Source organism: Trichosporon asahii, assembly GCF_000293215.1.
Source record: "Trichosporon asahii var. asahii CBS 2479 unplaced genomic scaffold scaffold00006, whole genome shotgun sequence".
Classification (NCBI taxonomy): Eukaryota; Fungi; Basidiomycota; class Tremellomycetes; order Trichosporonales; family Trichosporonaceae; genus Trichosporon; species Trichosporon asahii.
This window is the reverse complement of record NW_014040918.1, coordinates 127008-153411: the sequence shown is the minus strand read 5'-3', so window position 1 is coordinate 153411 and position 26404 is coordinate 127008. Positions and strand designations below refer to the sequence as shown.

General features: G+C 59.1%; 8 protein-coding genes across 8 annotated transcripts; 4 read left to right on the top strand and 4 right to left on the bottom strand.

Moving 5' to 3' along the window:
• Positions 1-6398: 6398 nt before the first annotated feature.
• Positions 6399-7718, top strand: A1Q1_06295 (uncharacterized protein; the record flags this gene model as incomplete). The annotated part of the gene is made up of 3 exons (XM_014327899.1): positions 6399-6451; positions 6502-6529; positions 6582-7718. 3 exons carry the CDS (start codon positions 6399-6401, stop codon positions 7716-7718), a joined length of 1218 nt encoding a protein of 405 aa, XP_014183374.1.
• Positions 7719-7926: 208 nt separating this feature from the next.
• Positions 7927-8793, bottom strand: A1Q1_06294 (uncharacterized protein; the record flags this gene model as incomplete). The annotated part of the gene is made up of 3 exons (XM_014327898.1): positions 7927-8370; positions 8461-8485; positions 8555-8793. 3 exons carry the CDS (start codon positions 8791-8793, stop codon positions 7927-7929), a joined length of 708 nt encoding a protein of 235 aa, XP_014183373.1.
• Positions 8794-9198: 405 nt separating this feature from the next.
• Positions 9199-10292, top strand: A1Q1_06293 (histidinol-phosphatase; the record flags this gene model as incomplete). Its single annotated transcript, XM_014327897.1, has 2 exons — positions 9199-9354; positions 9450-10292. 2 exons carry the CDS (start codon positions 9199-9201, stop codon positions 10290-10292), a joined length of 999 nt encoding a protein of 332 aa, XP_014183372.1.
• A 262-nt stretch (positions 10293-10554) lies between these two features.
• A1Q1_06292 (uncharacterized protein) lies at positions 10555-12389 on the bottom strand (the record flags this gene model as incomplete). Its single annotated transcript, XM_014327896.1, has 4 exons — positions 10555-11596; positions 11651-12032; positions 12083-12161; positions 12234-12389. The coding sequence occupies 4 exons, from the start codon at positions 12387-12389 to the stop codon at positions 10555-10557; spliced, it is 1659 nt and encodes a 552-aa protein (XP_014183371.1).
• A 297-nt stretch (positions 12390-12686) lies between these two features.
• A1Q1_06291 (ribosomal protein L1) lies at positions 12687-13481 on the top strand (the record flags this gene model as incomplete). The annotated part of the gene is made up of 1 exon (XM_014327895.1): positions 12687-13481. One exon carries the CDS (start codon positions 12687-12689, stop codon positions 13479-13481), a length of 795 nt encoding a protein of 264 aa, XP_014183370.1.
• An 865-nt stretch (positions 13482-14346) lies between these two features.
• A1Q1_06290 (uncharacterized protein) lies at positions 14347-15240 on the bottom strand (the record flags this gene model as incomplete). The annotated part of the gene is made up of 2 exons (XM_014327894.1): positions 14347-14718; positions 14776-15240. 2 exons carry the CDS (start codon positions 15238-15240, stop codon positions 14347-14349), a joined length of 837 nt encoding a protein of 278 aa, XP_014183369.1.
• A 1430-nt stretch (positions 15241-16670) lies between these two features.
• A1Q1_06289 (sulfite reductase (NADPH)) lies at positions 16671-19610 on the top strand (the record flags this gene model as incomplete). Its single annotated transcript, XM_014327893.1, has 1 exon — positions 16671-19610. The coding sequence occupies one exon, from the start codon at positions 16671-16673 to the stop codon at positions 19608-19610; it is 2940 nt and encodes a 979-aa protein (XP_014183368.1).
• A 4966-nt stretch (positions 19611-24576) lies between these two features.
• On the bottom strand, positions 24577-26247 carry A1Q1_06288 (inositol-3-phosphate synthase; the record flags this gene model as incomplete). The annotated part of the gene is made up of 1 exon (XM_014327892.1): positions 24577-26247. One exon carries the CDS (start codon positions 26245-26247, stop codon positions 24577-24579), a length of 1671 nt encoding a protein of 556 aa, XP_014183367.1.
• Between the last annotated feature and the right edge of the window lie 157 nt (positions 26248-26404).

Genomic DNA, 26404 nt, shown 5'->3' with positions numbered 1-26404 from the left:
GGTTAGCTGACGCCAGTGCCCCTACTTTGTGAGCTGCTTGACTGCCCCAAAGCTGACGGGTCAGGACGCTGTCACTGACCCAGACTGAGCGACAGGGACGGTGAGCTGGGTTGCCTAGGCGGAAGCTGACATGCAGTGTTGGCGGTGAGCTGGAGTTCCACTTCTTCTAGCTGACTGGCAGCTAAGAGCCGTACGGGACTTACCGGTATGCTTCAAAATGCTTCACCACAGCTAACCACAGACTACGTGCAATCGAGTCACTGCGGAACAAGAACTACCAGTAGACAGTCTGCTGAAAGCGGAACATGTAAGCTCGGTCGCGCTCGTTTGTTAGCTGATCTCAGCATCGGAAACAGACTCGTAAGCTCGCTGGTGTCGGTGGCAGAGCTGATGACAGTTGCAGCAATGTTTGTGAAGTGAGCTAATCCTCGTTGGCACAGCTGATCCCTCTGCACCGTTCAATCCATACTTCTCACTGGAGTGCAGTGAGCTTTGAACGCTACTCTGAAGCTGACGCCAGCCTCTGCGCACCACGGCACCAGCAATTCAAAGTCACAGTCAACGCTCGTGTGGCCAGGTAGGTGGTCTAGCTTCGAGGCTTGGAGCTCTTAGCTAACACACAGACGGACACGCTCTTGACCCGTTACCTACTGCACTGTGCTGTGAGCTTTCTAAAAAAAGAGTAAGCTGAAAGAGCCAGAGTTTCCCCAGGGATCGATCGGTTGTCCATACGCGCTCACCTGCGGGGAGGGGAAACCAAGCAAAAAGCCGTACGCTGGAAACCATATCTTGCGCAAAGCTAACTGCAGTTTAACGCTATTCCACGTAACACCGACGGACCACAGTTTCAAACGGGTTGGCGCTGAGTGCAGGGCGGGGTAGGCTTCAATGCGCGGTGCGTCCCCAGCTGACATCAGCCCCCAGTCCATCCTTTCCAGGGACCATCCCATCAGTCCGTCTCCTGTAGTGAGCTGATTGTCCGCAATGTTAGCTGATACCAGCAGACGCAGAAAGCTGCGGTCATGGTGAGCTTTCTGAGTCGCAACCCAGAGCTGACATCAGCCCCAAGTCATGACGTTGCGAATGGGACAGAATGGTAGCTGAGAGGTCTCCCCAACAGCTGACGTCAGATTCACCCGTGCTTGTTAGCGACACAGCGGTGAGCTCCCGCCTCCAGATATGATAGCTGACATCAAGTCTACTCCTCCTCGAACTGTTGTTCAGACGACACCGAAGAGCGAAATAGGCGCCTACTCACCGTTAAGACTAACAGTGAGCTGCAAGGACTGCCGCTGCACAGCTAATCTTCAGCCCAGGCGTACCACCTCGTGAGCTTGCGATTGCCGACTTGTAGCTCACCGTGTTGAAACCATGCCGGAAGTTAGTGAGCTGATTTTGACTGTCGTAATAGCTGATGACAGGCCCCAGTCACGCCTGATATGATCTTCTTTACGGTATTTGGGGTAAGCTGTCGGCCGCCGTTCGGAAGCTCACCTCGTATCTGTTCGCGTCGCATCTGGTGCCATGCGTTAGTTCATAGGGGCAGGTCATTCTCAGGCATAAACCGCTCAACCGGCAAGTTGCTTCCAGGTGGAACTGGACAGCTGACATCAGAGCCTTGCCCCCAGTAAGCTACAAGAGCTACGAAGGAGCTGACAACAGTTGTATCGATCCTCCTCTCACACACCGACCTTCAGCTGGCCACAGAGCGGCAATCGTGCTTGCGTGTAGGCTGCGGTTCCATGTTGCAAGCTGACACCAGACTGGCAAGGCTCAGGCCGGCCAGCAGCCGCCATATGCAGCCTAACTGCCTCCAGATGATAAACTCTAAAGCCTGTCGATGGCTGCTCTAGCAGCGGCTGAGCCAGGAGACTGTGAGCTATCTAGGGCCGTTCTGCAAGCTGACTTACAGCCAGTCATCACAGGTGGGCTGTGCGGCTCTCAACTGCTAGCTGATTACAGAACGGCCCCGATCTGCAGCTGTATGCTGTGCCCTCGACGACGCGAAGCTGACTTCTGACAGTTCTCGCTCCGGACAGAAGTGAGCTAGAGACTGTTGATGGTTCAGCTGATCCCAGCCACGACGGAAGTGAGAACGATAGGTGTCATATGGACACCGCGGGCAGATCGCCAGCTCTTCTCGGTGGTATGGGTACGCTGTCACGATCCTTAGTGGTAGGTGACAGCAGATAAAGCGCCCCATCAACCCCTTGTGGTTCAGAACTATTCATTGACACCTTGCCTGCGTACTCTCTATGTCTTACGATGGTGAGCTAAGTCAATCATTAGGCGAGCTGAATTCAGAACTTGAAGCGCGAATCGTGAGCTTGTGTTCCTCCGTGTAGTTACGCGTCGGCGGCTGATGTCAAATCTCGGAGCAGTGAGTGCCCGCCCACGTCTCAGACCGAGCCTCCAAGCTTCTATTGAACTGAGATGCTGATGGAGTACTACCCAAGCTGACACGCAGTCCAGCACACGGTACGGTCGTGTCAGGAGACAAGACCATAAGCTCATGTTGGCCGCTGCGGCGTGCTGAATCGTGAGCTACACACGGTTTTCGAAGTTGACTACCCAGTCTCCTCTCGGCGCTGGTAATTCTGTCGGTGAGCTATTGTCGCTGCGTCCATGCAGCTGACGTCAGGGTGTCAGCGTGGCGACCAGCTGCATTCTGAGTAAGCTGGCAACCAGGCGCATAGCTGACCGCCCAGCCAAGTCGCCAGTTCATGGAATGTAGTGTTCTGGCCGGTGGTAGTCATGAGTAAGCTGATTGAAGCCGGCTAGTTGATGACAGCCGCGTTACTTAGACAGCTGATTGCAAGAAATCAGCCTCCAGTGACCAAGCCAAGCTTCGTCTCGGCAGTACCATACCGCCTACCCGCAGCCGCCCTTTGCACTACGGGGATTCTCCACGTGAGCTCCTCTACCTCTGTCTTCGACTATCAGCTGACCCCAGGCCATCTTCGCCTCTCGTTCCAGTCCCTGTGAGCTGGCGGCTTCGTGTGACAACGGTAGCTAACCTCAGCTTCGCAGTGAGCTGGAGGCTGAGTGGATGTAGCTCATACCAGACACCCTCGTCGTACAATGGGTAGCTAACGGCTGCCTTATGTCAAGCTGACTTCCAGAGCCTGGTGCTGAGGATCGAAGTCCCCCAGGTCAGCTCGGTGAGCCTGTTTCCTCGTAGCTGAACGCCAGTGTCAAGTCCACCTGCAGGTCAGAGCGGTAAGCATCTACGTTGTCATGGAAGCTAACGGCCCAGATCGAGTAAGCTTGAGTAGGTCGTTGATGTAGCTGAAACCAGCCTTCGTGAGCTGCGTAGAAGTCCCGGCAGCTGACGATCAGAGTAGATCAACGCCGTGAGCTTTGTCGCCACGCAGTAGTAAGCTGATTCCCCAGAACCCATACCCCGCACGAAGTCGACAGCACTAGGTGAGCTGTGCGTCTCTGGTCAGGTAGTCCCAGATCGCTGCTGCAACTCGGGACTGCCTCATGGGTTGTGTTAACTCCGTCGTGTAGGTAGCTTGTTTCAGTCTCGTAAGCTACCTCTGCCAGGCTATCAGCTTAACTCAGGTCGCGCGACATGCAGGGCCGTAAGCTGTAACACTGCCGACCACCAGCGATCAACTACCGAGAGGAGGAGCACGAAAGACGGGGTCGTGAGCTTTACGTGCCCCAGCATAAAGCTCACCGCAGTCGAGTTAGGAGTGACACGGCGGCGGCACTTTGAATGTCGGCAGCTGAGGTTCCCTGGCGGCAAGTCGGGGCACAGGCATCGCAAGACTTCTGCGACAGGACCACGCGCGGATCTACGCAAATCTACCACCTTGGGATGAGCGCGGTAAGGTGCTCGGCTGTCGTACACAGCCAACCTGAGACCTCACAGTCGTTCTTCGCGTTAGCTCCCCAACACCAGGTCGAGCTGAAACCAAAGATATCCCGACCGTCCAATGTCATTTGTAAGCTGATTGTGAGTCTGCCGTAGCTAACTCCAGATCGTCCCGTGAGGTACGTTGCGAGATGCCAAGCTGACGAATAGCCCTCCAGAGGCAGTCGGTGAGCTATGAGCACGAACGCGAGCTTACTCCAGCCCTTTGTGAGCTACCCTTCCCTGGATGTCGAGCTGATCGGCAGGTCTGCGATTGACATTGCAGTAGTGAGCTGCATTCCTCGAAACAGAATAGAGCTAACCACAGGTTTCTTTAGTATGCTACGCTCACGTAGTCTGATGAGACGCAGTCCTATTCGTGAGCTCACCCTCATGTTCTTGTGACAAGCTGACATCCAGCCAGCCGGGCAGGGATTCGTGAACTAGCTATTACAAAGCTGACACCAGCCGGGTACGGTGAGCTTCAAGTTGTACGCAAGCTAATGACCAGCCGCTTCCGAGGACGGGGGTGAGCCTCGGCTATATGCTGCAAGCTGATCCCAGATGTCACTCGGAGCGACGTGAGCCCGAGTAAGCTACAAATGCGACAACTGCCAGCTGACAGCAGTCTGCACGTATGCTGCTCCTCCAGTCGACAGCTGACTTGGGCATAGACGTAAGCTCTTGGAAAGTTTGCCGAGCTGATACCAGCACCATCGCCGGCTGAGACGCTGGACTGGACAGAGGCGCGACTCCTGTGAGCTGTACTGGGATTGGCGAGCTGACTCTCCAGTCAAGTACGCTGTCGCGAACCCTTGCATAAGCTGACCCCAGCCTGGGGCTCGCAGATATAGTAGGTGACAGTCGCGATGTAAGCTAGAGTGCCCCCGAGAGCTGACTTATCAGAACGCCGACATGTCGAGACGCAAACCTGTGAGCTACCACTCTTTTGCCCTGAGCTGACGCGCAGATCCTCGGATGTCATCCGGCGCCGAGTTTCGGAACAAAGCTGGATCGGTCCGATAGCTTCGAGCCCTTCCAGCCAGCAGTGGTAAGCTACGGTCGTGGATGGGATTAGCTGACCCCAGTTATGAGCTCCCTACGTCCTGTCCACGCTCGCAAGGATGGTCAGAGCGGGTTCGAATCTGAGCTGCAGCGAAGTGCCAGTTGAAGCTGATCCTCAGAACCCACGGCCTATCGTCGCAGATGCCAATGTCCCTCTGGTGAGCTTTGTGGCGGCCACAAGCCGGCAAGAGCTGATCCCCCAGGCCCCCATGCGCTTCTCCCCCTTCTCTGTGTTCTGCGGTGAGCTAATTGGCCGCGGTTGATAGCTGATAGCAGCCTCGTGAGCTGCTCCTATCGCCAGCCAGCTCACCAGCTGCAAGTATGGTGAGCTGTCGATTCCGTTCCACGAGCTGACCTCAGTTCGTACTCAGTGGTGTTGTGATCGTGAGCTAACATGTCATCTGCGCAGCTGATTCCATGCCATGACTGGGTCTCAAAAGGTGAGGTCGTAAGGGTAAGCTGTTTTACGCGGAGACCAGCTGATTCCAGCTCTGATCGCTGGGGGCATCAAGCGAAGTCCCCAACGTGAGCTGTAGGGACACAGCCATTCAGCTGACTCCAGTGTGGGGTGAGAAGCCGGTATTGATGTTGGGGTGAGCTGGGGAGGGTGACTCGTGGAGCTGATTTCAGTTTCAAGAAGTTCACGTTGCAGTGGTATGCTGGTCAACGTCCCCATTCAGCTGACCTCAGAGTTACGGGTGGCAACAATGCGGCAGAGGCGTCGATAGGCGAGCCCGTATCGGTCGCCGCCGCATTGTGAGACGATGCAGCATTCGGGGGCGGGTGACGCACAATGTCTCGGCAGTGTTCGGTCTTGTTCTTATCTACTCTTGTTTTCGTCGGAGGAATGGAATCGTGAGACTCGGAGCGGAGAGGGGCTATGGGGAGAGGGCGGCTGACGGTGAGCGGGGCGGCGGGGCCGGAGGGGGGGCGCCGCTATCTCTCCTTGTTGATGTATATGCTTCTTTGGTTGTGCTTCGAGTTCTTCCTGCACCGGTATTCCGGCCCGGTATGCTGGATATGGACAAGTCGGGCAAAGATGCATCCCACATGTCGCACGGGGAGTGGTGCATGTGCTCATCCGGCATGCGCGGCGTGAAGGTGCGTGACCCGTAGTGCCATGTTCCCCGTTCCTCGTTAGCCGTAGTGTCGTTTTTAGTGGATGCGTTAATTAGCGAGAGACGCGCGGCGGCTGGAGTCGAGACGTCGAGGGGGGGCCGTGCGTCATAAGGGGGTGGTCGGATCTGCCGGTCCGCGTGAGTGGAGGTCGCTCTGGTTGCTCTGGGTGGCACGCGCGGATCACGCCTCCGCCCGGGATCTGGTGCCGGTTGTGCCGGTCCACTGCCTGGCGCTGGCTCCAAAGTTCGGCTTCTTGCCATTCCAAGTGGGTTTGTTGTCAGCCCCGCCAGCCTCTCGCTTGACATCCTTGTGCTTGCCATCTCACTCTCTCCACTCCACAACACCCTCCATCATGGACAAGGGCATAGAGACCCTCGCGCATCGCATCGTCGACGCTTATGAACAGTGAGCCGCTCGGACGAGGGACATAGCTGATGATAACAGTCTTCCACCAGACCAAAGACTGCTCGTCGCCGTCGCTGGGTGAGTCACGGGTCGCGCGACCATCTATGGACGCGTCGCAGGTTCCCATCAGCCATCTCTGCTCGTCATCACCATCACTACCATCGAGCAGGGGGGTGTGGATGTCCACCACGTCGAGTCGAGTGCTCTCGCACCCCGCAGTCGGCCCTCGGAGCCATCAGGCGCTGTTCCTCCGCCCTCCACTCCGAGCCCCGATAAGCCCGATGTGTCTGTCCCTAAGCCTCCTTTGATGGCCTCCACCCATCCTCCTCCGACCATCAGCCAACTGTCTCCTGCCCATACTCGTCATGCAGCTAACCCCAGCCGCCCCGGCAGTGGCAAATCCACACTAGCCTACCCGTTAGCTGACCGCGTGAACGAGCTCCTCCTAGGCCATCCGCCGCGCCACCGTGCGATCCTGAACGAGTCGACGGCCGTCGCAGCCCGTCCACCGCGTGCATCCCGCCTTCCGAGGACACGACGGAGTTCCTCGGCCTCCTCGGCCTTCTCGACCGACGACGAGGTGGCAATCTGCGTCGGCCTCGACGGCTGGCACCACACGCGCGCAGAGCTGGACCGCTTCCCCGATCCGGAGATGGCGCACTGGCGCCGCGGCGCCGCCTTCACTTTCGACCTGGAGGCGTACTCTGCCTTCGTTTCTGCCCTGCGTAAACCCGTCGACAACGCAGAGGCGATCGGGTTCCCCACCTTCGACCATGCCGCCAAGGACCCCGCGCCGAGCGATACGCCCATCCTGCCGCAGCACCGGATCGTGATCGTCGAGGGCCTGTACACCATGCTCGACAGGCCGGGATGGAGGGAGTGTGCCGACAAGATGGACCTGCGGGTCTGGGTCGAAGTGCCCCGGGACGTCGTGCGTGCCCGTGTGCTGAAGCGGAACACGGAAGCGGGCATAGTGACGGATGACGAGGTCGCAGTACGTCGCGTAGAGGAGAGCGACATGGTCAACGGCGACGAGGTGTTTGCGCACCGCTACAAAGTCACGGACACGATTGAGCCCGAGGACCGCCCCGTCACGCCGTCAAGTTCCAGTGACGGGGTCATAAGCGAGGAGAGCGAGAGCGATACGGACGACATCGCCACCCCTTCGCCGGGCAGTCCGACGACACCGCGGGCGAGGACGAATGGAGCGCCCGTGTTCACATTCACAGCGACAGAGGAGAAGCGGGAAGACGAGCAGAGGGAGTAAAAACAGTCTTTGTTGTACAAACACACACACACACATACAAGCGGACTGGCGCCGCATACTCAGTTGTACCATACCCCACCCCCATCTGGCGGCCACTGCCTAGCCATGACACATGCATAATACATACACCATACGAGTACATCTAAGCGGTGGGCGATAGCCCGCCGCGCTATTGCTGGCCGCGCTGAGAGAGTCGATTGCGGACGGCTTAGCCGTTGATCTTCTTCGTGCGGCCCTGGCGCTGGAATGTCAGCTCTGTCGACAATAATGGGAGCTGGGGATAATGCCCAGAGTGGGCCGGGAGGAGTAGGCGTGCTGACTGCCTGTGTTGGAGAGGGATTGGGGGGAATAACAGCCCTCCCCTCTCAACAGCCTGATCACTACCGGGCTCCAATGTGCGGTTGCACCTCGCCCCAACACACTCTGGCACGCCCGGCACGCCCGGCACGCTCCGGCACGCTCCGGCTTCGCCGTCGCGTGCGTAAATACTACTCACCTTCTTCATCCGCTGCATCTTCTTCACGCTCATCTTCTCGGCCATGGCCTCGAGGCGCGCCTTCTCCTCCTGCTTCGCGCGGCGTTCCCGGATAATGTTGGCTCGCCTGGACGTTAGCTTTCCATCAGTGGCGATGAGCTTGTGCGCTTCGAGAGACTAATACCGATCCACAGGTGTGCAAGATTCTGCCACGCAGGCCGAGAGAACGCATCTTGATAACCCTTGCAAGGAGACAGCAGAGCCTACAGAGTAGAGCCAAGGCCCCTGCACGCTGCTCGCGCAGCTCGTCAAACCGCGACCGGCGCTCGGCCTGCGGCCTCGCGCCTGACGCTGCACTCACCTCTCCCTCTCCTCCCTCGCCTCGTCCTTCATCTCCTGCTCGACCTGCTTGATGGCCTTGCGCTCCTTCTCCTTCTCCATCCTGCGCTCATACGGCGTGCGCTGGCCCTTGGGCATAGTCGTCCGCTTCGTCGCGCCCTTGCCGGCCTTCCAGTGCTTGCCGTTCACGCGGCCGTTGTGGCTCGAGGCGACAGAGAGAACAACCTTGTCGCCATCCATGGGGGTGTCGGTGCTGCTCATTGTTGGTGGATGTGGGTGCAAGAGGAGAGATGGTGAGGGAAGGATGGTTGAGGATGGGTTGGCAGGCGGTGGACAGGCTGGGTGGCATGGGTGGACGTCAGGTGGCAAAATTCCGCACTTCGAGCGGAGTGCGGGGGACATGTCCGTTTCTACCTCCACCGGCAACCACCAGATTTCGACTCGGTCACTCAACAACATTGATCCTGTCAAGTACAGTCCAAAGTATAGCGGACACAGTGAGTGCAGCTGCCTTGCCGGGTAGAGAAGCTGACCTTACAGCCCCAGTCATCGCTATCTGTTTTTCCCCGACTGTCTCTGCAGCCATTGCACTCGGACCGTCGTGACTCCGCCTCCCTTCCCTCAACACGACTCCCGCTCACTACCCTCGCGAAAACACCAACCAGGATGCACTCGCACCACTCCCATTCTGGGCAATTCTGTCGACACGCGAAGGACAATCTCGAAGATGTCGTGAAGGAGGCTGTCCGACAAGGTTTCACCACCTTTGGGCTGAGCGAGCATGCTCCGAGGTATAGGGAACAAGACCTGTTCCCCGAGGAGGTGAGTCGGAAGAGCGCCATAAGCCCGGTTCTCCTCTTTATCATTATGGGCCATTCCATCTGCTCTCAAAACTGCTTGGCTAAGCTAACCCCTAGTCTGACCTCACGCCCACGGACCTGTCGCGGATCTATCTCGACTTCCTCACAGAGGCGCTCCGCCTGAAGGCAAAATACGCAGACAGAATCACGCTGCTAGTCGGGATCGAGACGGACTTCATCTCGCCCCTCGACATGTCCGAACTCACCACGCTTTTGTCACAGCACGAGGAGATCGACTACGTGGTAGGCAGCGTGCACCACGTCTCGGGGGTCAGTATCGATTTCGACCGGCCAAACTATCTGCGCGCCGTCGCCGACTGCGCGTCACCTACGCCCACCATGGTGCGAAACGCTGAGGGGGAGCTCGTCATGGCCCCACCCGTCAACGAAATCAAGGAGCCGGAAACAATGGCGGACATTGAGGATTTCGTGGCGCGATACCTCGACGCGCAGTTCGAGATGATCATCGCCCAGGAGCCAGAGGTCATTGGCCATTTCGACCTGTGCATGCTCTTCACGCCGCAGATCAGCCTCAAGTCCAGTGCCGCGGTGTGGGAGAAGGTGGAGCGCAATGTCGACGCGGCAATCAGCTATGGCGCACTGTTCGAGGCCAACGCGGCCGCGTTCCGGAAAGGCTGGAACAGCTCGTATCCCGCGCCAGACGTGCTCCAGCTCATCCTGTCCAAGGGCGGCCGGGTATGCCTCAGCGATGACAGCCACGGCGTGTCCTACGTCGGGCTAAACTACGGTCGGTTGAGGGAGTATCTCGTCGCCCAGGGCGTGGAGGAGATCTGGTACCTTGTCCCCAGAGATCAGGAGGGAGAGAAGGTTGGCAAGCGGGGGAGAGTCAAGGCCAAGCCGCTGAGGGGATGGGAGAGGGCCGAGTTCTGGAGTCAATAGAAGGATAGAATGGGACGTGATGATATACATTTTTAAACAGTACGGGATAGACCAAATGTGCAGATGAAGGCGGGGCGTGAAGTGGACGTGTGGAGTTGAAAGTGTTGGAAACAATGGGAAGTATGATTGTGAAGACGGAAAAAGACTAAAGATTGCTAAATGTTGAATGTGTTGTTGGTGTTACTTGATGTTGTGAAGAGTGGAGGGGAGAGCGGACATGTCGCTTCGCGGCGGGCGCTCGTCACTGCGCGCCTACGCCCGCTCACGCCCGCTCGCCTCGCTCGCGACCGCCATGGCCGCGCCACATGCCCACCTTCTCCACGCCCTGGACGAGCTGGTCGACATTTCCGAGCCACTGCCCGAGCAGCTCCTTCTTCTCCTCGACAGACCTCTGCACGCGTTTCTGGCTCGGCACGCGGCGCGCATTGCCGAGGGCTGGTCTGACTGGTGTGGGGGCGGGCGAGGGGGCAGCCGAGGTGGGACGCGAGACGGGCGTCGCACTGGCGCGGGAGAGATCGACACTCTGCCTTGACAGGTCTACGCTGTGCCGTGACTGGTCCAGGCTCAGACGCGAGACGTCCCGCGTCAGATCGATCACGCTCGATGGTCGCGACAGGGCCGGGGACGGTGTCGCGCTAGAACTCGAGGGCGTAGCGGCGCTCGTCGGCCGGCCGCGCGTGATTTCCGCCGGGAAGCCTTTGGACCGGACACGAGGGGTGGACGGGATGGCGGCGGCAGACTGGGCGCGCTGGTGTGTTGGTCGGCGCTCACCGTCCTCTGCCAGTGTTGGCAGATCCGTCGAGCTCCTCTGCGCCGTCCTGCGGCCGGGCACGACGGTGATGCTAGACCCAGAGCTGGATCCAGAGCTCGATCGCGACTCGCCCATGTACACGACGCTGTCCCTTCGGTCGTCTCTCGCGCGAGAGCTGTTCCTCCGCCCCACGTCGAAGACATTGCTGTCCCGCCGCCGCATATCGCTGTCCGAAACCAGCTGCGCGTCCTCGTTGACCGATCCCAGGCTCGGCGTTGGCGACACCTTGCGCGCGGTACCTGTGCGGTTTGCAGAGGGCGTGGCGAACCCAAGGCTGGGCTTGGTCGGCTTGCGCGGGGTCTGCGGCACGAACGGCAGCCCGAGGTCGGGTGAGCCGGGGCGTGAAATGTCGTCGGCGCCGATTCGAGACTCACTCCGGTTGTGTTTGATCGTCGAGGCTTCGGCGGCAGGTACGGTCGCGCCAGCCATGTCGGGCAGCTCGGTCGCGTTCTCGGGCAAGAGGTAGAAATAGAGGAACTCGCAGCACTTCATTCTGTCTGTCAGCTGAGAAGTTGCACGAAACCAGCCTGTCCGGATGATGACTCACTGAACCTCCTTTGCGACGCCTGTTCCGCGGAGCACGCGGGTGACCGCCTCGAGACCGGAGAGCTGCTCGAACATCCTCGCGTGCGCTGGCGAATCGACGAGCACGCAGAACAGAAGGTCGAGCACGGCATAAACCGTCGGCTCAGTTTGGATGCGTAGAAGTAACAGAAGGTCGAGGAACATTTCGAGCGCCCACTTCTCACCGACTGCAGCCTTGCAAGACTTGCTCAGCAGAGACAGGCCCTGCAGCACGGACAGGATGATGTCGATCTCTGGGATGAGATGCCGAGCCAGTTCGTCTCCGGGTGGCAGTGACGACGTCGATGCACGTTTCGCAAGCGACGCCGTGTGGCGTCCAAGCACGTTGAGCAACGGGATGTGTACTGGCGTTAGCTGAGCCAGAGACGATCATGTCACGCAGGCTGAAACTCACCCTTGTGCGACACAAAGTCCTTCAGATCGTTCGTGATGCACGCCGTGCTCAGCGCCTTTTCGACGACCTTGAGAGCACGCTGCCGCCGTCTTCCAGAGCTCCGCAAGCTCCGCAACTGATGTCAGCCAGTGCAGACGGAGAATCAGCTTACATCCTCGAGGGCGGCCTCGACACTGGCTGGCGGCTCATCCCTGGTCTCCCTCGCTTGTGTGGATCGGCGTAACTTGGATGGTGTTCTATGTTTGCCGACGTCTGATGTGGACTGGGATTTCCTATGTCCGCGTCCAAAGGTTGCGGCGGAGTCCATGGTCGCGGAGTGAAGTTGACGAAAAGAAAACAACAAGCGGTGGATTCAAGGTTTGTTTACATGAGGTTGCTTGTGACGTCGCGCAGCTGCACCGAAACAGGAAATCAGGCGGGCAGGGCGGGATCTCTCAAATGGGTGGCTGGAATAAAGGACGCGATCGTCGACCCTCGGCGCACCACGTGGAAAAGCATCCGCCGGAGATGACCCGGAAAGCAAAAGTCGGGCTTGTTGAAAGTCGAGCGAGTGCATCAGAGAGCGAGGAGCCGAGTGCATACCTCCATCACACCCCAACCCACCATGCTCTCGACACCACTCCGAACAGTGCCGCGGGCACACGGCCCGGCTCTTGCGCGCGCCTTCTCCGCCTCCTCCTCCGCCGGCAAGAAGAAGGACGTCCTCAAGGTCCAGTTCACCCCCTGGCCGGCCAAGGAGAAGTTCAAGCTCAAGGAGGCCGTCCGCGTCCTGCGCGCTCTCGAGATTGGCGCCCCGACGTCCCGCTTCGACCTCGAGCTCATCACCAAGGTCCCCAAGCAGGGCCACCACCTGCGCGGACAGGTCGTCCTTCCCCTCGACCCGCGGAAGGGTGTGCGCGAGGAGGTCCTCGTGGTGTTCGCAGAGTCGGACAGTCTCTCGGAGCGTCTGGCCAAGGAGGTCCCGGGCGTCATTGTCGGACAGCAGGAGCTGTGCGAGCCAATTCTGACGGGCAAGCTGAAGCCGACCCGCGTCTTCTCGACCCCGGGCATGCTCCCCACCGTCACTGCCAACCTTGCGCGTTTCCTCGGTCCGAAGGGTATCATGCCGACCGTGAAGAGGGGAACGGTCGGAGAGGGACGCAAGCTCGTCGACCTCATTGGTGACTCGGGAAGCAGGATTGACTGGGCTGCCAACGACCTCGGCATCATCCGCTTCGGCGTCGCCAAGATGGGATGGACCAACGACGCCATCGAGGAGAACATTCGCGCCTTTGTCAAGACCGTCGAGAAGGCCACCCTCGGACAGGGAGAGATCATCGACATGACGAGCAGGAAGAAGACGAACTGTGAGTACGCGCGGCGGCAGCGAGCGAAGCGAGATGCCGCGGAGCATGGGTAGAGGCGGCGCGCTGTCGAGTCGCGGCGCCCGTTGCGATGACGCTGCCGAAGTTCTGAGACCAAAGCCCTCTGGGTGGCGTGAGATAGAGACCACTGCTCCCGGCGTGAAAGTCGCCGGGTGCGATCGTCCTGCACTGTCGACCGCTCAGCAGGTCCCGCTCCTCCAAGCTTGGATTCTCCCCGTGTCAAGCTAACAACCCAGCCTCGATCGCCCGTATCCGACTCGAGACGACGCAGGGCCCGTCTATCGAGATCGAGAACTCGGACCTGTAACCTGCACTTTAGGGCGCTTATCACCACTTAACATTTACATGCATAGGATCATGACATCGACATTGCTGCCGGCGAGGGCGTCGGAGCGCTTGAGGCGCCTGACTCCCGCGCGGGCGGCAAATTGGGGAGCGAGCGATGCGGAGAACGTGGTTGGGCGTGGGCGTACGTGGGAATACGTGGGAATACGTGGGACTATGGGGGACTACGTGATAAGAAGAGGAGCGAAGAGAACCGTGAGTGGGGTATTTTGGGCTGGGTATCTACAGAGGAAGTGGGGCTGCGACGGACAGCAGCAGCAAAGACGTACAGACGTAAGAGGGTCTGTATGGAAGGCGTAAGGACATAAAACGACAGAGGGTGGCCGAAGTTGTGGATGAAAACGGGGTGCGCAGAATGATCTGGAGCTAATCGAGGCGGCACCCGAGGCGGACGAGGAAAAACAAAAGTAGGAACAAGTCCAGACCATGAGATGCGGCGTGCGCGGCGTGCGCCTACTCCTTTCGGAGTCGCGAGAACGAGCGCGCCAGTCTCCTCAACCTCGGCCGACTCTCCACCACAGCTTCCTCAGCCTCAGCCTCAGCACGGGGCGCGAGTCACTCGCACATCCGCATGACCTCCTCGAGATACGTCGGCCCTTTAACTCGCTTGGCCAGCTGCTCATGATGCACATTCATGTCGCAGTGCCGACACTGCTCCACAAACTGGCGGTATCCCATCTTGCTCGGCCGCTGCAGTCTTGCCTTCATGTCCGGGTGCAGCGTCGCGTGCAACTTGAGCGCGAGCCGCGCCCCGCCCGCCACATCGTGTGGGTGAGGCTCCAGCTCGCCCACCAAGATGCGCACTTCTTCGAATCGGGCAAAGTGCACGGAAAAGGGGACGCAGGTCTTTTGCAGTAGGAGCCGGTCGGAATTGTTCCACAGGAAACGCGCACGCGTGTATCGGATCTCGCGCTCGTCGGCGGTTTCCTGCAGTCAGCGTGCCGCTGTTCTCTCTCTACAGAAGCGTACTGGACCGCAACATACCTTTCGGACACCAGCATCCTTGGCCGCCTCAGCAGCGGCAGACGCAGCAGACGCAGCAGACGCAGCAGACGCGGCAGCCTGCTGGCCCTTGAACTCCTTGATTTCGTCGCGCAGACCCCGAATCTCGGAGATGAGTTCGTCAAATTTCGACAGAATCAGGAGACTGTCGACGCTGGCTAGGCCGCTGGATACACCACTGTTGACCAAGCCTTGGACGTCGTTGAGCGCCACACCATTGACTTGGGCATTGGCCTGGGCGGCGCTGTTCGAGCCGTTTGCAGGGGTCGTGCCGTTCGTAGGGGCCGCGCACGTCGTACGGACGGCGCCGTTTGAGGTAGGAGCAGGAGGGTTAGCGGAGAGTGGCAGAGTGATGGAGGATGCGGTCGGGGAGGGAACCGGGCTCGGCACGGCAACGGCGGGGATGGCACCGGGGTCGAGCTTGTCGGGCCTGTTTGCTTCGGTCATCTTCAAGAAGGTCGGAGATAGAGAATAGTCGGAGCGAGAATGAAGACACAATGGACGGGACGACGAAATGGATGGCCCGAGAAACTTGAAGTCGGAGTGTCGGACTGCTCGACTGGGCGTGGGTGAGTATCGCTGCCCGTGGGTCACTGACGCTCGAGTCAACGTCGGGCAGAGGTCGGGGCTGGGCTGATGTGAGCTCAGGAGCAGAGGGAATGTCGGCGTCGCTGTAGGTGTAACGCAGACCGTGCTGAAAGCCGAAGGAGTGACGGTAAGGAGGGACGAGCGGAAAGAGCGACTGAAAGGAGCGTTGGTAGTTGGACAACAGTGTTGAGCGCGTTTGGAGTCTCGGGCACACCGGACAACACGACGAGCGCGGGTGAACTCGTCAGCTGTCTCGATGTCGCGAGTCGCGACTGCGACGAGCGCCGAGCATGGCCGCTCAGTTAGCTGGAATGAGTAAACCTGTCAGTTATGTTTGCTCTCTTTCAGACACCTGTCTTCTCCGACGCGTTCCACAGTACCACGCGTGAGACGAAGGAGGAAAATGAGGCGTGTCGACAGCAGGTCTTATTGTTCTTCCGCCAGGCCTGGGGTTGTCGCGAGCACGAGGTTGTGCGGGCCGAGACGCCCGCACGACGCCCGGCGGCAGCGGCGGCGCCACTGCGCTATGTCCTCGTGCCCTCCCTGTACCCAGCGAAGAAGCCGTGCATGGGGCCTGCATACCCGCAAGAGGGAGTGCTGGGGCTCCGAGTCGGAGTACCTGCTCGCGTGAGGGCCACGTTAATTGACCGAGCCCGCTCGACGAATAAGCATCGGGTGAACGCAGAGCACGACGAATGCAGGCTGTGATTCGGAGCAGTGCGGGAACGACGTCTCGATGGCGTCTTGTGCAGATGGCCAGACAGAAAGGGAGGAATGATCGACCGAGAAAAAAAAGAGGCATTATCAGAGTAGTGGGAATTAAAGAGGGGGTGAGTAACTGATCTGTATCTGGTGGGATTCCGAAGTGAGCGTTATCTACACGACGCGCCGGGTCGCGTCATGGTGATTAATGGGTCTCGGGACGGAATAGTTTCGTAAGCTTTTCGCTCCACCTCAAGATCTCGATCTCGTCCGAAGATTTCTCCCCGCCACCATCACGACAGCCAGCAGACGATATCCTTTGTCAAGGAGGTGGGCGATAAGACGGAGAGTGGAAAAAAGATTCGGACAGGATCCAGGCACGAGACTACATTGCGTGCTTGTCACTCATCCTCCACTATGGGGCGCCGATGTGTGACCACGTGGGTTTTTTGGAACTCCAGTGGCGATCTATGGCGTGAGCTCGAAAACACCACCACCCCCAGTTCATATACCCGACCATCGCATCTTCTCTTCCTTGCGACCACCCTTTACTCCCTCCTCCTCCTCCTCCTCACACGACGCTCACAATGGCCCCCGTCGCTGTGTCCTCCCCCGCCCCCGCCCCGGCCGTCTCCCCCGTCGACCTCAAGAAGGTCGCCGCGGCCACCAACGGCACCGCGACCCCGTACTCGGCAACCTCCACCGCAGTTTCGGAGAACGGCGACAAGACCCTCTACCCGGGTCAGCCGGGATACATTGACTCGCTCGTCTCCGCCCAGTCCGTCGTCCCCTCTACCCGCCCCGGAGCCCTCGTCTATGCCTCCGCCCTCGAGATCACCGAGGTCATTGCTTTCCAGAAGTCCTCCGCCGTCTGGGTATACGACGACGCCCTCGCTATCGGCTTCGGCACTCGACTCCCCGAGTTTGAGGGCAAGACTGCCGTCTACACCGTCCAGTCGCGCGAGGGTGCCGGACAGGAGCTCGCCGGCTACGCCAAGAAGGCCCAGGGCAAGATCTCCGTCTTCGCCTCGGCCTCGACGCTGCCGTACCTCGCTCCCCAGCTTGCTCAGATCGAGGGCGATGTCATTATCCACATCGCCGCGACTGAGCCCGGAGCCGACCTCGAGCTCGGAGACGCCCTCGCCGTTCCCGGTGTGATCAAGGCGCTGACCCAGCTGCCTGAGGAGTGGCGTGTCACCTTTGCCAACGACCCGACCGCCCTCTACGCGCAGTCCGGCAAGGTCGTCAACGTCATCGAGTCGACCTACGCCGGCCGCGAGACGACCGCCTACAAGTTTGCGACCGCGCCGTTCGAGGAGTTCGAGGTCGAGGGTGACTCCAACGCTCTCTACGTTGCTGTCGCTTCGCATGCCGCCGACGTCCTCAAGGGCGACAAGCTCGTTCTCAACACGCTCCAGCCCGAGCCTTCCAAGCTCGCCGCTGCCGTCGCCGGCAAGAAGCTCGTCGTCACTGGCCCCTCGCGCGCCGACGCCGAGGCCCTCAAGGCCGTCCTCCTCGCTACCCTGTACGCCGCCCCTGGCTCCAGCGCCGGCTTCAACGTCACCACCCAGGTCACCCCCGCCGCCAAGCTCGAGACGGACGCCAAGGTGATCACCTTCTTCACCGCTCCCGATGCCCCCGTCGCTCCCCTTGTCGCCAACCTCTTCCTCTCTTCGCCCTCGCTCAAGACCTCGTACGCTACCTACAACTCGGTCTCGGTCAAGGGCCAGAAGAGCGTTGTTGCGCTTGGCGAGACGCGCACCGTCGTCACGCCTGACCTTGCCTCCGACGTCGTCTGGGTCTCCGACTTTGGCGTGCTGAAGCACACCAACGTCCTTGCCACCGCCAAGGAGGGCGCTACGCTCGTCCTCGAGCTGCCCTGGTCCGAGGCCGACGTTCCGTCCAAGCTCTCGGCCGCCGAGATCAAGACGATTCAGGACAAGAACATCCGCGTCTTCCTGCTTGACCTCGACGAGGCTGCTCCCACCGCCCCCATCGCCGAGCAGGTCGCGTTCCTTCTCCTCTACACCGGCTCGCAGAAGCTGCCCAAGGGCATCTGGCGCGTCCTCGACACGTACCACAACGGCCAGCTCGGCCGCGATGCCGTCGAGGAGGCGCAGGCTGCGCTCTCCGAGATCCCCGCTGCCAACATTCGTGGTTGGGACGTCGACCCCGAGGCTGTCGGCAAGGTCAAGGACTCGTTCTCCTGGGACGCCCTCGCGTACGAGCCCCTCTCTGGCTCGTCCAAGCCCGCCCTCTCGCACCAGGACCTGGCTGTTCGCCACATCCTGTTCCGCGAGGCGTACGCGGTCGACGGCGCCAAGGTCGTGGACGGTGTCGCCGAGATTGACGCGCTCGCGCCCGAGCTGCCCGAGGAGACCTTCATCGTCACTGTGTCTGAGAACCGCCGCCTGACGCCCGAGTCGTACGACCGCAACGTCTTCCACCTCGAGCTCGACACGGCCAACACTGGCCTCAAGTACGCCGTCGGCGAGGCCATCGGCATTCACGGCTGGAACGATGCTACCGAGGTTCAGGAGTTCATCGACTGGTACGGCCTGAACGGCGACGACGTCGTCTCCGTTCCGCTCGAGAACGGCACTGTCGCGACGCGCTCGGTCTTCCAGCTCCTGCAGCAGAACCTGGACCTGTTCGGCCAGCCTGGCAAGTCGTTCTACGCCGACCTGGCCAAGCTGGCGACCAAGCGCGAGGACGCGATGACGCTCAAGTTCATCTCTGTGCCCGAGGGCGCCGAGCTCTTCGCCAAGCTAGGCGAGAACGAGACGGTCAACTTTGCCGACATTCTCAAGCGTTTCCCCTCGGCGCACCCGAGCATCGAGCAGCTCGTCCAGCTCGTGCCCGAGATCAAGCCGCGCCACTACTCGATTGCGTCCGCCCAGGCCGCGGTCGGCGACAAGGTCGAGCTCCTCATCGTCACCGTCGACTGGGTCGACAGCACCGGCCGCACGCGCTACGGCCAGTGCACGCGCTACACTGCCGGCCTCAAGAAGGGCGACAAGGTGACCGTCTCCATCAAGCCGTCCGTCATGAAGCTGCCGCCCAACGACGCCCACCCCATCATCATGGCCGGTCTCGGCACCGGTGCCGCCCCGCACAAGGCCATGCTGCAGTACCGCGCCCTCCAGCGTTCGCAGGGCGAGACCCCGGGAGAGTGCCTGTACTACTTTGGTTCCCGCCACCGCTCCCAGGAGTACCTGTACGGCGAGGAGATTGAGGCCTTTGTCGCTGCGGGCGTCATCTCCCGTGCCGGTCTTGCGTTCTCGCGCGACCAGAAGGAGAAGATCTACATCCAGATGAAGATGAACGAGGACAAGAAGATGCTCGCCAAGCTCCTCCTCGAGCAGAACGCATACTTCTACCTCTGTGGACCGACCTGGCCCGTGCCCGACGTTTACGAGGCGCTCGTCAGCGCGCTCGTCGAGGAGGGCGGCCTCTCGCGCGAGAAGGCGGAGCAGTACATCGAGGACATGAAGGAGGACGAGCGCTACGTCCTCGAGGTGTACTAGACGCTTAGCAGCGAGCGGCGCAAGGCGGCGTCTCTCTTGAAGGAAGGGAGACCAAAAAGAATAGTTTCATCTAGACATATAGGCCTACTGAACACTGCGATTCAGCAACAATGTAACTTCTATCTTGTCACAGGACCGCTGCACTCTGATCGTTACGCATAAGAACTGGATAGTCAGCTGGTTCAGCTCGGAAGAGAGCTCACCGCCACTGAGGCTTCAGTATGTGGCATAACGTATGCTGGGATCAGCTACAGTGACACTCCAGTTCAGCGTACTTTCTTCACTGACGCCAGGGCGACCGAGAGTATACTGGAATCAGCTTCGAAGTACGAGACAAGCTCACGACGTGGGCGCGGGAGATTAGCATCTGCCCCAGCCATGTCAGGCAAGCGGGGCTGCTCGGGGTTCGAGTGGACTGGTATCAGCTGACGAGAGGCATGGCTAGCTCACTTGGCTGGTACTTGATCACAGCTCGTCCTCCGGAGCAGACAGCACAAGTCGCAGTTCTTGAAAAGGTGGGCTGGAATCAGCTTCAGTGAGGAAGAGCTAGCTCACGCCGGTGGCTGGGGTCAGCTCAACATTGCCAAAGACCAGCTTACTGTGTGAATCTCACATAGGCTGACTGGTATCAGCTTAGGAGATGACAATGTGGAAGCTCACTTTACCACACGATGGCCGCCAGTTGTTGGTGGTCGGCTCGGTCTTAGCACATCAGCTTACGTGCTGACCGTGAACTTGACTGAGGCGGGTGAGCTTAGTCTTGTGAGAGCGATAGAGGAAGCTTACGTCGCTGGTGTCAGCTAGAAGAACCCGCGGCAGCTCGCATCATACCCTTGCTGTCTCGGGCTGGGATGAGCTTAGATGAAAGCGAGAGCTAGCTCACGGAACTAGTCGCTGGAGTCAGCTTCGTTCTCCGGCAGGCAGGTAGCATACCATGGTCCCGGCTTGTGGGCGAGGGCATGCTGGCATCAGCTGGGTAGAGTCCTGGCAGCTCACAACCCTGGGGTCAGCTCGAGCTGCGCAGACATAGGACAGCTTACGCCACGCCTGTGGACTGGTGTTTCCTGCGATCAGCTTCAACTCCGGCGGTAGTAGCTTACCCTGCACGACGGAACAGTTTTGGGAACGCTGGGAACCGGTTAGGCCTCTGGCTGAAAGACTGTTTGGGGAACCGACTGGGATCAGCTTTAGGAGATAGAGCTGAAGCTCACCTTCCACGGGTCATAACCTCCAAGTGAGAGACCACTTTGTCACCCGACGATCCGACTGAAAAGACCCAGTGCTCGCCTTTCTGAGGTCAGCTTCGTTTCGGACCGAACCCGAGCATACGGTAACAGTGTCTTTGGGTCGGGTATCGACTGGTGATCAGCTTTGTCCGCTTGGGCCCTTTTAGCTCACACCACACACGACTGGTGTTAGCTAATCGAGGCGCGATTCCAGCTTACGCTCTCGTTTGTAGTCGAAGGTGCTCTGGTATCTGGTATCAGCTTGACCGTCTGAGCTTTCAGAAGCTTACAGCGCCGACACTGCCAAGGACGAGACACTTGAAGGGCAGGCTGGGATCAGCTTCGCCTTACCGCCAGCCCAAAGCTCACGCTGCTGTAGGGACAGCTTCGTGGCATCCCTCGGAGTGCACCGCACTCACAATCTTGCGTCGCCTTCTCAGGACTTTGGAGTCAGCTCAACGCATCTCACGAAGCCAATTTGGCGGTGTGCGTGAACAACAGCAGTTTCTGAAGGTGCGATGAGCCCGAAGCTGAAGTCAGCTAGACTTCTTCCTCCATCACAGCTCACAACAACCAGTCTGATAGTCAGCTTAGCCTCCATCAACAACAACAACAGCTCACCGAGCCCGCCTAAGAACTGCAACACCCGATCTTCACCGGAGCTAAGTTAGCTAAGCTACCTGACCTAGCGGGCTCCTGGACGTCAGCTGTTTTGCCCAAGACACGCCAGCTTACAACCTTGTAGATGTCAGCTATGCAAGGGAGTCTCAAAGCTCACCTGCTCGTCAGCTCAGTAGATACCCTGGTCGATCAGTTCAGCAGCCCAGCACACGCAACTTTCGAAGCCCAGTAATTGCCGGTGCATTCTTCTTCCCGTCAGCTTTCTCTACACACAACCAGCTCACCGGATAGTCCCCCAGCCTCGACAAACGCTCAAGCTAAACTGATCATGAGCTTAAGGTGATGACCTCTCGAGCTCACAGTTCTGGTCGTCAGCTTCGTGGACAGGGGGCAGGGAGCTCACGACATTCTACTCAACAGCTGTAGGCATTGAGCAAACCGAGTGTAACCTGCCCTTTAGCTATCCGTAACTGACGACCGAGCTCACCATTCTGTCTCATCAGCTCGGCAGCATCAGATAGCTCTGGGTAGCGTCAGCATAGCTCACTACAAACCTTGGTCGTCAGCTTCGAGACGATAAGGAGAAGCTCACTAAGTCCTGGTCGTCAGCTCTTCAGCCCAGATGATGAGCTAGCTCACAACATCTTGATTGTCAGCTCTTCTCAAACGCCGTAGCAGCATACCTGTACATCAGCTGAAGAGGTCTCTATGCCAGCTCACGATCGCAGTTCGTTGTCTTTCAACAAGAACACTCAGCTGTAGCCAATCGTGGCTGGAAGTCTCGAGCTAACACCACAAGAAGAAGTCTGGTCATCAGCTGATCTCGCTTCAACCAACACAGCTCACAAGGTCTTGGACTTTAGCTAGCGATCCGGACGATTAACATACCTGCACGTCAGTTATTCCGTCTGCAAGCTTCAAGCTCGCCAATTCTGGTCGTCAGCTATCCCTAGGAGACCCCCCAGCTTACACTGCCATCCTCTGCACTGGACCTTCAGCTCCACAAGGGCACGGTGAGAGCTTACACTGCCCATTAGCTACGGTGGCAAAGGCCATACAGCTCACCATACTCCGACCACTGGCCAGCCGGGCCTTCTCCCTCTGATCGTCAGATACCCACCACAGCTCACTATCCTGCTTGTCAGCTTTTACGAGACCCATGGGGAAGCTGCGTACTAGCTGGCCAGACATCCTCCTCGACTGATCGTCAGCTAACTTCGCAAGGGCCGTGGCTTACGGACCCTGTACGTTAGCTACAGCTCCTCAGCCTTCTGAGCTCACCATACCTGAGCCACAGGGCATGCAGACATTCCCCGGTCTGACTGTCAGCTGGGCGAACCAAGGTCTCAGCGTATCATTCTGGTCGTCAGCTTTTTGGCGGAACCGCAACAAAGCTGCTCACTGGCCACAGACACTCTGTCCGCCTGATTATCAGCTAAGGCACGGGGAGAGCTAGCTTACAGACCCTGCTCGTCAGCTATGACCAACCGAGTGTTTGAGCTCACCGAGTCTCTGACCCTACCCCCACCGACATACTCTTGCCTGTTTGTCAGCTAGGCAAAAGAAAGACATCGCGAGCTCACCGCCTTAGTTGTCAGCTTGGACCAGTATAGTCGTCGTCGAGCTCACCGAGTCCTGCCCACCTGCCCACTTGCACACCTGCATAGCCGCTCCACGTTAGCTCATTAACGCCGCGCGCCAGCTTACAGTCTTCCTGGTCGTCAGCTCTGCTCCTTCATCCGTAAGCTCACCTAGTCCTGCCTGTCAGCTGATGCACGCTACCTAAGCTCACCCCGTCCGTCAGCTCAGCATCTCCTACGCTCAAGCTCACAGTGCTGAGTGGTCAGCTGTGCACTGTTGGCAGGAAAGCTTACACTGTGACCGTCAGCTAGTGCACTGCAACCGACAGCTCACCCAATAGCTGAGAGTTAGCTATACGGTCCGGCAGATTTAGCTCACCCTGTCCATCAGCTCTGAGTCCGGTTCCCTTGAGCTCACATTGCTGAGCGGTCAGCTACGTCCAAGATTACCACAGCTTACACTGTGACCGTCAGCTAGAACCGTGCATCCCACAGCTCACCCGTGGCTGAGAGTCAGCTATACCCAAGCATGGAACGCAGCCTCACCCTGTCCATCAGCTAGAAAAGTGCTTGCAGAAGCTCACAAGGACTGAGTGGTCAGCTTTGCCCAGGATTTACTCAGCTTTACATTCTGACCGTCAGCTAGTACGGCGCATCTTTCCAGCTCACCCCGTGGCTGGATGTCAGCTACACCACCCCAGGTTCTTGAGCTCACCTGTCTCCTGTCCGTCAGCTTCGCTTCCTCCGCGCTGTAGCACATCCGGACTGAGCGTCAGCTATATGATTCCAGAGGGTGCAGCTCACCCTGATCGTCAGCTAGAACGGCGGAGGCGCACAACTCCAGCTCACCCTCGTCCTCAGAGTGGCGCTGATATCAGTTCAAGTCTAGCTGGAGGACAACTCACACCCCGCTCTTACCTCTTCCCCCTCCTCTCCCATCCTTGTCGAGAAGAGCCACGAGACAATATCCAAAAAGGGTTGATGAGGGGATGAAAGGATGTGAGGATAAGAGAATGAGAGAATGAGAGAATGGAGGGTTGATCCATCAATGTGAGACGAACGTGGAGGCCGTGGAGGTGTCTGTTCGTGCGAAGAGAGGGCGCTAGTACGAGAAAGCGAGGGCACGAAGGGCACGAGGGCGCGAAGGGCGCAACACCGGGGCGCAGCTGAGTGAGATGGCCAGATCCCCACATGTCTGCCTCTCCCACTGCCTGCACTGCCGTCGGCTCGACTCTACCGCTCTCCACTTCTGGCACCGGGGTACCTGCAACCAAATCTCTACTGCCACAATCGTCACCAGTTACTGCACCTTGCTATTTCATCTTTCAGCTTACGGTCTGACCATACCGCCCTCTCCGCACAGTGCATCTGCTCGCGGCTTCGCCGCTCGCCTTCTGGGGTTATCATTACATTCGATCATTCTTATTCTCAACTACGAAACAGTTTGGCCTTTGGGCGCTTGAGAACGGTTAGCTTCCATCCCACACTCTAACCCGGTCTAAGCACACGGTGAATTACTGCTGGGGCCCACGACCCAGCTCACCAGACACGGGTGTTGAGGAGGAGGTCGCCGTTGTTCTCGAGACCGAGGCAGGCCTTGAGGAACTGCTCGAGGCCGTTGCGCTGGCGGTTGAGCGAGTTGACGACGTCGGTGCCGGGCTTGACGAGGGGCGCCTTGAGCATGTAGCTGAGCAGCGAGAGGACAGAGTACAGGGGCTGGAACTCGCCGGCCTCACCGTTCTTGGGCACCTCGCGGTAGCTGACACGGGTCAGGAGGTCGGCGAGGATGGCCAGGTCAAAGATGAGGGGCGTGGCGAGCAGAGAGTCCTCGCACTCGTTGAAGATGTTCATGACGTTGCGGCCACCCATGAGGAGCTCAGAGTAGTACTCGTCGATGGCGCGCTTCGAGTCGCCAACGGCGGGAACGTACTTGATCACGACAATGTGGTCGGGGTGCTCGCCCTTGGGCTTCTCCTTGGTCGCAGTGTGGTCGTACAGGACCGGGTTGGCCGCGACCATGTCGTCGACGACCGACGACTTGGAGATCTCCTTGGAGCGGAACTGGCGCGCAGACGACAGGTTCTTGCCGTCATTGTTACCGAGGTGGTTGTACGACGAGATCGAGAGGGGCTTGATACCGGCGTTGACGAGGAACTCGGCAACAACCGACTTAACCTTGGTCTGGCCAGACTTGAAGTCGTCACCGCCGATGAAGGCCTTCTTCTGCTCGGCGAGCTCAATGGCACCAGGAACAAAGGTGTTCTGGGGCGAGCCGTTGATGAAGGGAGCACCCTCGAGCATGGACGCGACAGCAAAGATGGTCGAGGGAGAAACCTCCTCGTGCGAGGACTTGATCGCGTTCAGCAGGTTCTCGGCAGTGTCGTTGACACCGGGGATGATGTCGGCGTAACGCTCAGTGTTGGCGGTCCAGAGAACAATGACGTTGTCGAGGTTCTCGTTCTGCTTGAACTCGCGAATGTCCTTGCGGATCTGCTCGAGGTGCGCCTGCTTGTCGTTGCCGGGGATCAGGTTGTCCGCACGGTCAGACTGGTTGGCGGCAATGAAGTCCGGGTAGTAGATTGAGGGGAGGGGCTTCATGTCCTTCATGTAAGGGGCGAGCTGGCGCTGCAGGTCGTACTCGAGCACCTTGCCGCGGGCCATGGCCTGGTCGAGGGGCATGGACGAAATGTCCCAACCGGTGATGACAAAGTCGTTGGGGTGAACCATGGGGAGCATGTCCGAGATGGGGACGTAGATCGACTTGCCGGTCTCGGGGTCAACACCGAGCTGGACGGTCGAGGCGCGGACGAGCGAGCCAATGTAGTTGGGCTGCTGCTCGCCGTCCTTGGTGTGCCACGAGATGCCGTGCTTGTTGGCGAGGTTGGTAGCGACAACAGTGGTACCGTTGTTGCCGCCGATACCGACGAGCATGAGACCGACGCGGCCGACCTTGGTCTTGGTGAAGAACTCGAACGTGTTCTCCGTCTTCTTGACAGTGTACTTGCCGTCCTTGTCCTTGACGACCTCGGCGCCGCGGTCGGTGAACTTGGACTTGATACCCTCGGGAGTGTACTCGGTAGAGTCCGACTCGACCTTGATCAGGTCGGCGGGAGCACGAGCGGCCGAGGGGTGGACCTTGCGCTCCGCGTTGGGAGGCAGGGTGAACGAGTCATGGTGACCGTTGGAGTTGTTGAGAGCCGTGGGAGACATGTTGAACTTAGTACTTTAGAAGTCCGGCCGCGGTAGTGTGCTTGATACCGCTGGATGTTAGCTGCGGACACAGGACAGGCTAGCTCACCGGTGAGAGTTGTGGGCGCTGCAGAGGGAGTTCGAGAACATAAACTTCGTGTGGGGACGAAGAATACAG